Consider the following 12,097-nt stretch of genomic DNA (forward strand, 5'->3'; position numbering starts at 1 on the left):
GATTCCCAACTGTCTTCCAGGCACAACAACAGTCCAGATTCTGTCAGTAAACCTATTGGAACACAACTGGGAAATACCCAGTAGCATAACTACCACAATAGGAGGGACCACTGCTGGAACCGGGCCCGTTACTGCAAGAAGTCCAGTCATCCTGTCGACCCCTGAAACCATGGGCCAACGGTATAACTTTAGGGCTGCTTCATGGTTGCAGGGTGACCGGCAGGAGGGGAGCAGCACAGCACAGTGTGTAGCATGGCCGAACAGATCGCAGTCTGACAGTGCTCACTTCATGTCAGACCGGACCTGGTACCGCTATAAACTCGTGAAGAAAGGAATGGGACACATGGCGGAGTGGGGGCAGAGGGAATGGGACACACGAAGGGGCTAGAGGGGAAGTGGACAAATGGAGGGGCTGGGGGGAATTGTAGATTTTTTCTACATTACCTAATTTAAGTAATTGTCATAATTTGATCATCATTTCACTGCAACTCACTGCTTAGTGAATATACCGCCTTTTTAAAAGAAATATTTAGAATTGATAATTATTCTATGTGTTCCATTATGTGGACATGTGATTAAATGTTTTTTGTACTGCAAGAAAACTGCCTTTATCTAATTAATCTCAAGAGAGAGATCAGGGAGAATGCTGGTTGAGAGGAAAACACGAGTGGCGTGGATGGACTGTGAGAGGCGTGCTGCCATTGGCTTTCTATCAGATAATAATTGATGAGAACTGACTTAAGTCAGCCTGGAACTGTGTTCTGGGCTGGTTCATGCTGCTGCTTTAGGAGTATATGCACTGTATGTGCACTCTTTCAAAGCTATTTTCATCTTAAAGGGCAACGTAAGACACCAGAACCACTACCACGCTGTGCATTGAGATGCTGAATGATCTCCATAGATACATTGATGCATAGATGCATTGATACAGTGCATCTCTATGAGTATATGCTGACTGGCACAGAGTAGCAAATTGCTGCACATGTGCTCTAGCCTCCCAATGCTTACCAATGATAAAGATTGATGATCTAAGCCAAGGACGTGGGACTGGCTACACAGAGACTGGGCAGCGGGGGCTAAAGGTAAGTCAAACTATTTATTGCACAAAAGAGGGGGGAGTGGACATTCAAATAGTTAGCATATGCCTCTCAACCATCCCAAATTCTTAGTTCAGAAACAGGAGAAAGCCCAGCCAGCAGCCAGCCCACCAGCCACATTGGACCCCAGGGACATCAGCCCCACTGGACCTCAGGTAAAGAATCCACTCCAGTTCTCTCAAAGGTAGGGAGGCTGTGTGGATTTAAATTTAAAAAATAATAATAATAATTTGTGAGTGTAGGAAAAAATGTGTATGAGATTGCCTGTCAGTGAATTTGTGTGAGTGAGTCTGTGAGTGAGTGAATCTGTGAGTGTCAATCAGAGTGTGTCAAATCTCTGAGTATGTGTATGTCAGTGTATGTGTATCTAAGAGTGTGTACCTGTCAGTGAGTGAGTGGGTGTAAAGGTGTGTGTTGGTTAAACAGTGAATGTCAGTGCATGTATCAGTGAGGGCATGTGTCTGTCAAAGTGCGTGTTGGTCTTGGACAGGAAGAGGTGAGGCCTTGGCAGGAAGGGCTGGGACGAATTTAGATCAGGGGGATACCCACATTCATCATGCCTAGGTCAGCACAAATCCAAAATACATCAGAGCCTAGGACCCTGCAAGGGCCACTGAAACAGTGCTCTCTGCATGTCCTGCCTTCAGTGGGTCGGCCTGATCGTGTCACTGGCATGCCCCCTTTGCCTCCTCCCACCCACTGGTGTCCCGATACTTCAGGAGGTATGTTAGTGAAGCACCATAATGTTAGGAATATGTGTTTATATTCCTAACTAATTTTGTTTAATTTCTCACTTGAGTGAATAACCCTGTATATGTTAAATTCACTTTGAATTTACTAAGAATTCCCAAGAATTCTCATTTTAATAAATAACCCTTTAAGTGTATAATAGGGAGCAGAAATTAACTTGAGCACACACACAACATCAGAGTGTAACCACTAAATATTTATTTGTAGTGGATTGAGAACTTTCAAACTGAAAGTTAAAATGGCAAGCCTGGAAAAAATACACCAGATAGCTTCTTGCATACTTCAACCTGTTACTTGATTTACACTTTGCAAATTGGTTTTCAATTGATCACAAAATTAATTTTTAGTGAATAAGTGTATTGCTCTTTTGCATTTTATTGCAAGAGCGATAGAGACGATTGCTAGTCAGAGACAAAACAATAATGTTATTGCAAATATGGAATCCTGATTAAAATGCAAGTGTTACATCACACAGTTACACAACACACATAAACTAGGTTGGATTTGCTGTGTTTTTTCTTTTTTTTTATATAACAAGTCTTTATATCAGTTAGAGTTAATTGACAACCAGCTGTAAAGAAGCTACAATAAATATTCCATCTGAATTGAAGATGTGTTTTCTAATTCATCAATTTTCCTTTACTATTACAAGATGGTTGTCTTATCACCACATTTTTTTTAATAAATTGACTCTTCAGTATGCTCTATCCCAGTGATGGCAAACATATGGCACGCGTGCCACAGGTGACACGCCAGGCCCTCTCTGTGGGCACGCGGCCATAGGTTTGCCATCAATACAGAGTAGGCACCTGCCTGCCCAAAACAGCAGGTTCCTACTTTGCTTTCTTGCCTTGAGGACCAGAAGCAGAGAGGCATCTCGGAAGCAACTCTCTTGTCCTCCCGCGAGCAATCTGTGTGGAGCGTTGCCGCGCATTACCATGGAAATGCTCCACACAGCATCGCGCAGGAGGACAGGAGAGCTGCTTCCCTGTCACATACTTACCACCAGTAAGTGTGTGTGTGTGTGTCCCCTCCTTCACCAAAGGTTAGAAGAAGGGAGGGGGGGGGGGATCCTGATTTGATATACTTTTTTTAATGTATCTTCCACCCCACACACAGCACCCCTACCCCCACCCACACACACACAGCACCCCTACCCCCCACACACAGCAACCCTACCCCCACGCACATCACCCCTACCCCCCCCCACACAGCACCCTACCCCCCACACACAGCACCCTACCCCCCACACACAGCACCCCTACCCCCACCCACACACACAGCAACCCTACCCCCCACACACAGCAACCCTACCCCCACGCACATCACCCCTACCCCCCCCACACAGCACCCTACCCCCCACACACAGCCCACGCACAGCACCCCTACCCCCACCCCCACACACAGCACCCCTGCCCCCACACACAGCACCCTACCCCCCACACACAGCACCCCTACACCCCACATAGAACCCCCCACACACACACAGCACAGCACCTCACACACAACACCCCACAACACAGCACCTCACACACACACTCCTCACAAACAGCACTACGCACACACTCCACAGCCTTACACACAAACACATACACTGCACCCCTCAATGCAGTATATGTGTGTGTGTGTGTGTGTGTGTGTGTGTGTATTCAGCAGTCTATATGTATTCAGCAGTGTGTGTGTGTGTGTGTGTGTGTGTATTCAGCAGACTGTGTGTGTATTCAGCAGAATGTGTGTACTCAGCAGTCTGTGTGTGTGTGTACTCAGCAGTGTGTGTGTACATGTATTCAGCAGTGTATGCACTCAACAATGTGTGTGTATTCAGCAGACTGTATTCAGCAGACTGTGTGTATGATTAGCAGTCTGTCTGTGTGTGTGTATTTAGCAGGCTGTGTGTGTGTATTTAGCAGTCAGTCTGTGTGTCGGTGTGTGTATGTATTAAGCAGTCGGTGTGTGAATGTGTTCAGCAGTCTGTGTGTATGTATTGCATTTGTTGGAAATACTAATAAATATAAGCTTAATTGTATCTATTTATATCATTATTTAAAATTTGTATCATTGAATTCTCTGTTGTGTTCTTCTTTTAAAACAAAAGATGTTAATTAATTCAGACAACTGTACGAGTTGTTTTTTTCTAAACTTAAACCTCAGTATTCAGGTTTAATTGTCGTGTTGGCACTTTGAGGAAAATAAAGTTGACATGTATTGCGGTTTGGGCACTCGGGCTCAAAAAGGTTCACCATCTTTGCTCTATCCCATTCCTTAATATCCCCTATGTTTACAGGAAATCCTGAATGAAGATATTTCAATATTTTGTGTTCTAGCCATTGATAACCATGGTAACCTAGTGATGTAGCAAAGTGTCATTACCACACAGATAATTACTGTAACCAGAACACTATGTTACTGCTACATTAGCATCAGTTGCAATACAGAGGGCTATTTAAACTAAAACAGTAAAGCCTATTGATTGGGTTAAAAAATCTGCCAATGAATAGCACCATCTCTATCATTTAGTTTTAAACCACAATGTACTGTTTGTTTTGAATTACATTTTGTGCAGTTATATTTTCTTTACTATTCATTACAGGAAGAGCCAGTTAAAGTGTCCCTCTATGTATATACCAACATTATGTTTTAGTGAAATACACCTCCAAGGGTTCTGGCAACTCTGTCAGCATAATTTACTAAAGAGAGAATTTAAAGTTAGTTTTAAATTTAAAGCCAGATTAGACTACTGCAAGGACAGACTGTAGACACTAGAACAACTACACAAAGCTGTAGTTTCTCTTGTGACCATAGTGTCCATTTAAATCTGAAATTTACTTTGATTTCTCTTTAGTAAAAAAAACAAAAACACATGTGTAAAGTGTTTCAATGGCTCTGCTTCCTCTACAAGCTCGTGTGTCCATTGTCAGGTATAAAGGACAGGTGTGTCTCTAAGAACATGGGTATTGGCATCATATTCCTTAGTGTAAAAAGGCATAGCCTGGCACACTATGTAAACGTTCTGTTTCACACAACCTAAAGGTACAATACTATGTAGAGCTTTTGGAACCTACAATAAAATTTTTAAATTTATATCAATGTACTTTTTCATGTTTTAGTAAATGAAACCATGCCAAAGTATAACTTTCTTTAGCAATTTTGTATATTCTTTATTAAATAATTAGTGCTAAATGTTTTTCTACTGTCTGTTTGTATATCTTATATATGGATTAACACCCAGTAATATCATATTGGTAAGTAGATAATTTATACTAAAGAGATTCTTCTTTTTTTCTGAGATGGTTAGCCTGTGCGATGACAGTGACCCTGAGCTTGCCGGCTGGACCTGTTTTTACTCCATAACCTTTCCTAATTCAAAGTATTTGAAAACGGCATCACAATTTCTATAGCAACCACTGCATTGTTCTTCAGGCAAAATTAAGCATACCCTTTCATAAATACAATTTCTGCTGTACTATATTAAAAAGATAGTGTTCCAAATATGTTTTCAATTTTGCATAGAAAATAGTCTTTGTTGACTATAATGTGGAATAGAAGCCCAAACGTACACCTCCAGGTAATGCAATATTACAGCTCACATGATGTTTTGCCAGGCCTAGCGTTGTTCAACAAGTCTTGCAACTATTGGGATCTATATCTGGACACTCTTAACATAATTGGATGGACTGTTCCTTTTTTTTTTACAGTGAATAATTGTATTCGTATCTGTTTTTCATAAATGGTAATTGTTATCAAAAACTATCAACTATTTCTTAAATTCTAGCTTCCAACCCAGCTTTCTTACACAGCAGATTTCATATTTGTTATGGGTTTTGCAGTCATGAACCAGTGACTATATTAATAAAAGTGATATATCTATGTATATGACCTAATGTAATTCTTGCAACCAGGAAGGAACCTACAAAATATTATACTATTATACAATATAAAATATGTATATATAATACATATGCAATATTATCTCATCAAATTACAAAATATGTGTTTGTTTATTGTTTGTATTTATTTTATATGTGGTAAATCACAAACGGTAATATTCATATGTGGTTTAATTATAAAATGAATGGATAAACAAAGAAGAAGTAGAGACATCTGTCATGTTCCTGCCATTCATGCAGAGGTGCCTGCTGCAGTCATGAATGACACGGCTCACAAATGGAATGTGTCTTTGTGTTTGGCATACTAAGCATGTGTTGAGTCTAATTTTCTCACTTATTAGTGCAGTCATCTGCGATCTTCTGATATACAGATAAGTACCGTAATAATAAACATGTACATTTCTGGGGCAGCCACCTGGTTTTCTCTACCAGTTCAATGTAAAGGTAACTTAGGTAGTACTGTTTTTGATTACAAATGTTAGACTTCCAATGCTGACAAAGGAAAATAATATTGGGTAACCAAGGGTTTTGATGGCACACTATGTTTTGATCTCTTTATTAAGTAAAATATGTATTATAGTTTCAGAAGAACTTCTCTATGTTAGCTGGATATAAAACAAAAAGAAGCAGTAAATATATAACAGTACAAAGAGCGGCAAGATGAATGAACACATTTTAATGGCACACGTTTTTTATTCACTCAACTTCAAAATGTATAGTATAAAAAACCTCTAAATTAAAATCTAGGCCAAAATAGCCGAACTGTGACAATAGCTGATCTTTTATCAAATTTAATATTTTTTTGCCTAAATTATCTAATCTGTAATTCACAAGAACGCAGTCCTTAGTAAACAATCAACTAAGCATTACATTTTGCTTAGCTACAATCCTGGGTTAAAGTGGCCCTTTTGCAAAGTCTCCCAAAGGTGTGGGGTGGCTTGGGCATAAGCTGGTAGGAGGTATACTAGCCTGAAGCTCTTCCCAGCCATCTTCCTCCTTCAGTTCCTGAAGCTTCATTCTCCAGGAGCCAGCATCACGTGCAAGAGTATAACATTAGGATCTATGGAGGACCCCGCAAAGCCGCAGCATCCTCCATAACCTCTCACGGTGCTTGAGGTGACTGTTGGAAAATGCCAAAACTTCATTGTAAAATCTCTGACTTTTGTTATGTTTTGCTATCCTTCCAGTTGACCACAACACATAATAGCCCCTGATTTCTGTTATTTTATCTTTTGAGTGCACTGGAATTTCATTGAAGTTCCAACACAGTCAATATGAGCAACTCATAAAGATAATTTTCTGTGATATTATTGTAACAGAGTCACTTCCAGTAACAAACAAGGACAGAACAATTATACTCATAATGCTTGTTTTACTAAATGAATACTACAGAAAATGGAAAAGTATGATAAAAGTATGAATATTATTTTTTATAAAGAACCAACAAATTATATATAAATGTTTATTCACCAAAGGGCTATGAGTTGATAAAAAAATATGCAAAATGAAGGCAAAAATAACGAGGCCGTACATAATATCCAACTTGACTGATTTACATTTTTTTTTTTAGACTAACTAATTTGGTCCAGTGGATAAAAATATCTTTAGTAAACAAGTATACACAATTAACCTTAAATGTGTATTGCTTTTAACCGCAGAAGCAAAGAGTAGTCTTGCCTTGAAGGGAAACTATTGCCACATAAAACACATTTTATTCTAACAAATTGTTATAATTACTTCTTGTAGAAAGGATTCCAAACTTTGAAAGAAAATGACATATTAAATATCTAAATTCCACCTGTTGTTTTGTAGCAGGATAGGAGAACCAGTGACCACTTTAACAAGTATTCTGTTCATTTCAAATACTATTAACCCCTTAAGGACACATGACATGTGTGACATGTCATGATTCCCTTTAATTCCAGAAGTTTGGTCCTTAAGGGGTTAAACAGAAACAAGTATGTATCGTTTGTATTATTTTAGCACCTTCTATTTATTTAGTAGCCTTATATGTAAAATTCACTTTGAATTTACTTGTAACTCCTGGAAATTCATACTTTAGTGATGACACTCTTTCTTACTAGTGTCTTTACCCATTGGAAAAAAAAAAAAAAAACCTCAAACTATTCATAAGCAACTTCCAAAATGAAGGTAAACATTGTCAAAATGACAAACATGCCTAAGACGATTTTTCCATTGCTTAGACCAAAATCAATAGAAGTATATATAAATATAACGTTGAATTATATAATGCTGTTAAACAAATATTTGTTTAGGTGATCCATCCATGTTGCATTAAGGATCCGATAGGTTAAAGCTATCTACAGGGATACCTTAAATGGGAACATTCATTTATCCAAACAATTTTGTTAATAATAACAGTTATGAAATGTATCCCTACTGGAGTTCATATGTTTAATGTGAGCTCAGAGAAAAAGGAGATTTGGATAATATTTATCTACTAGTGATTGTAACACAGAACCAGGATCACAGCCAAACTGTAATAGATAATTATTGTAAATGGAAAACCTCCAAGCATTGCCACCAGTTAATTGGGGTGATTTAAATTAATAAATAAACACCTGATGAACTCATTTGCATAACTTAAATTTTAATGAGGTAAGGGAAATAAACATCTGACATATATTTAAAGGAATATATCTCTATGATTCAACACTAGGTAAGCAGAAGCTCCTCCTTATATTTCCTCTGGCCAGCCTAATGGATGAACATATAGCATATATATTCCTGTCTGGGAATCTCCAGGAGTCAGAAGAGAATAATATTTACCTCACAGAATCTCTCTCTCATCTCTCTTGAAACACTACAAAACACAACCTTTGGACATGCTAAGCTATATGCTGACAGGAAACAGTATTATATTTAAAGAAAATGAATTTCAAATAAGTACAAATACAAAATAATATCTTCTTCCTTTGTATCCTTTCTTACAGATCAAGTATACTTTGTATTCAGTCAGTCTACTTCGATGCTATGTCTATTATTATTGTAATGCTCCCAGCCAACAGTCACTCCAAAACGCCAATATATATATATATATATATATATATATATATATATATATATATTAAAGCTAAAATTCTAAATTTTTGCTTTAAATCACCTATGGATGGTTTGTGAAATAATGGACACATTGCATTGATTATAATGCATAGATCTTCATAGGGACCATCTCTATGGCCCAAATGAACTAAGAAGTATTTTGCTTCATAAAAAATAGACCATTACTTTGTGTAAGATAATTGATCCACTGGGCCAAATTAAATAGTATTTGTCTTCCCAATAAAAGATGATTATTTGTTAAAATGCTACATGTAACTCAAACTAAGGTATCATGTTTCAAAACATTTCAAATTCTGATATCACTGTGTTATGTTGCATGTGAAATAAATAACTTTTATTACAAAATATTGGTCTGCTCTGTCTTAAATAGTTCACTGATTCTTTGTACTCAAAGGTGAAATTATCTCCCCTTTAATGAGTTATACATAAATTGACTAAAAACAAAATACGAAAGGATAATGTAAAAAAAAAAAAAAGGAAAAGACAATTATTAACTTTTGAGGTTTATGTATTTGCTGGATATTTCAAAGAATTGCAACCACACCACTAATGACTGAAGCCATTCAGCCAATATTTATGCTCATATATTTCTACAGGACCATTGTTCATATACAATATTTCTATGCACTATATGGGTAGATAGGGATTGTTATTCATCTACCATCACTTTATTGAAAGCTATAAAACCAGCTAGGATATACAAACATCCTTATTCATATAATTCATACAACATGGAATGGCTTGTATTGCTTTGCACATGGCTTAATTCATGTTTTTTTTTTATTAGGTGAGTGTAGCCACATATGTGTAAAAAGGATGCATGAGGTTGTGTATGAGAGGTTATGTAACATCTTAAGGTATGTAAGACTATACATAATAATATCCCATACAGCTGTACTGTAGGAACAAAAATGAAACAGACTGGGATGAAAGAAGAGAGAAAGTTGGCATATGGTGCAAAAGTAAATTATTATGCTTAACAAATGCAAAAAACATTGAGGATAAAGAAAAGAAAAAAGAATTGTGTGTCTTGTTACTTACCTGTAGTGCAAAGTGGGTTAAATGTAATATCATACATGTATCTTTGTCTACTAAACAGCCAGCAGATACAATTACAGAGAATAAGGTATCAAATAACTGCTTGATACACTTAGACATGGAACTTTCATCAAATTATGTGACTGTGGAAACGTTCTATCACTGTATAATAATAGACCCAAGGGACAGACCCTAGTGTCAATTCTTGCTATCACTGACCTTGGGGTTATTAGGGTTAATTACATTAGATCACAAAAGAAAAAAATAATATAAGATCTATGCAAAAGTAGCATGTGTGGAAGTTATCCAACTACAATGTTTGATGGGCCATATTGGCTGAAATATTAAATATCTACATTTTGGTAGTCATTTGTACACTTACCTGCCCTTTGACCAGGCTAGCTGCAAACTGCCTCATAACGGCTTCAACCGTGTAGGCACTGGACCAACCCCTGGGGGTGAGCAGCTCCATGCAGATGGCCCCACCATCCAGCACATATCCATTCTCCAGCCTGGGGCTCAGCACTCTCATGAAGGGTGGGGAGAAAGGGAAGTTGTCCGGGAAGGTGAGGTTGAGCAATATAAACTCAGTGTTGGTCTCCTTCATGTCCTGCCAGAGGGTGGAGTCCTTGTCCACCTGGTGGAGCTTGACATTCCAGTCAAAGAGGCTGTCATCCACCAGCTCCACTGAGATGAAGTGGTCACTTAGCTTGCGGATGTCTTGAAGCTCCTTCATCAGGCGTCTACTCCTTACCTGGGTACAGTTCTGCCTGTTGGGTGGCACCGGTGGTTGCAGTGAGGAGCCCCCTCCTTGCTTGCCCCCTACTCCTCCATTACCCCCTCCTACACCACTTTGCTGCTTGGACTCCTTGGTGATGGTGGGGGTGCTGGTTTCCTTGGAGTTGTTTTTATCCTTTCCTCCTGCAGTGCCATGTTTATCCTTGTGACACTGTTCGGCCTTTTTGCCCTTGATCTCAGCCTGGCCATTGCCTTCATTGCCTGGGGTGGTGTTGCTGCAGCAGCCACTACTGCCTCCTCCACTGCTGCCGCCGCCACCACCACCACCACCACCACCACCTCCTCCTGCCATGCCCCCTAGCGGCTTGTTGTTGCTATTCTTCCCTTTGCCGTTTTTCAGTGAACCTTGCTGGCTGCGGTGATGGTGGTAATGCTTGGGATCTTCTGTATCCCTGTCGTGAAGACGGATCAGTCCTATTTTCCGCAGGAGAGTGGCCATTTTCCCTGGGACTCCAATGTTTAGAATGTGATCCCAGTCAGTATCTCAGGATACAGAGCACAATACTTCTGCAATCAGTCACCAATGCTGTGGACAGTGGATGCCAAGCCTCAATCATGCAATCTGCTCCACAAACTTAGATCACGACAGGCATTGCCCTACCGGTGACACCATCAAAGTTGAGCCATAGTCTCTTCGTGGTAAATATAGAGGGGGTGAAAACAATAATGCAGTTTTACTCAGCTCGTCACCAATAAGAATCCCGGTAAACACTCAGTGATTCATAAACAGTGGAGAAAGTGGATGAGTCTGAGGCGGTTGGGGGCTAGCATTGCTCACTGTGAGTCAATCCCCATTTAGTGTTTAAGGCTGCAGCCTGCCCAGTCTCCTAAAGATCCGGATGGATTTCCTTTTTCTGATCATCAATCAGTAGAGAGCATCATGCTCCCTGAGGGGTGAGTCTTCTCCAAGCAGATACCTTATTATTTTTCAGCTTATTTCTAGAGGTGAGCTGTTCTTGATCTCTTCTGATCGCCCAGTGGAGCAGACAGGCTTCTGAATCCCTTTCTTGTCTGCAGTGACCCTGGTCTCTTCTCTCTGTTTCTACCTCCTCCTGGTGCAGTGATACAGTACTGATCGCCTGCCAGCTCTATCCCTTCTGTCTCTTATCTGCAGACCTCACAAAAGAGGGGGAGGGTTGCTCTAGAGGGGAGAGGAGGAGTAAAGGAGCACTGCAGCTCACATGTAGGCAGCAAGGAAGGCAGGCACACGACTGGCTACGTTAGAATTAGAAGGTCCTATGATTAAACCACACTGGGCCCGCCTATTGTAAGAATACGTCATGTGTGCACAGCCCCCCTCTCTCTCCTCGCCTTCACCTCGTTACCTGTGCTGCATCCCAAGTAGCTGGGTCTGCAGCGATTCTGCATCATCACAAGGGGGTCTGTGTGAGAGAATCAGACAGATGCTGGCACTGACACTTTTAAGATTGTATACCTAAACAA

At 39.6% G+C, this 12,097-nt stretch overlaps 1 protein-coding gene across 1 annotated transcript in view; it reads right to left on the bottom strand.

Moving 5' to 3' along the window:
- Positions 1-11,851, bottom strand: part of UBE2QL1 (ubiquitin conjugating enzyme E2 Q family like 1) — a 74,584-nt gene extending 62,733 nt beyond the window's left edge. Inside the window, exon 1 of the mRNA XM_063451857.1 lies at positions 10,239-11,851. Coding sequence (XP_063307927.1) covers positions 10,239-11,093 — 855 coding nt within the window. The 5' untranslated portion in view covers positions 11,094-11,851. The remainder of the gene's footprint in view (positions 1-10,238) is intronic.
- Positions 11,852-12,097: the final 246 nt, after the last annotated feature.

The sequence above is a fragment of the Pelobates fuscus genome, chromosome 4 (genome assembly GCF_036172605.1).
Source record: "Pelobates fuscus isolate aPelFus1 chromosome 4, aPelFus1.pri, whole genome shotgun sequence".
Classification (NCBI taxonomy): domain Eukaryota; kingdom Metazoa; phylum Chordata; class Amphibia; order Anura; family Pelobatidae; genus Pelobates; species Pelobates fuscus.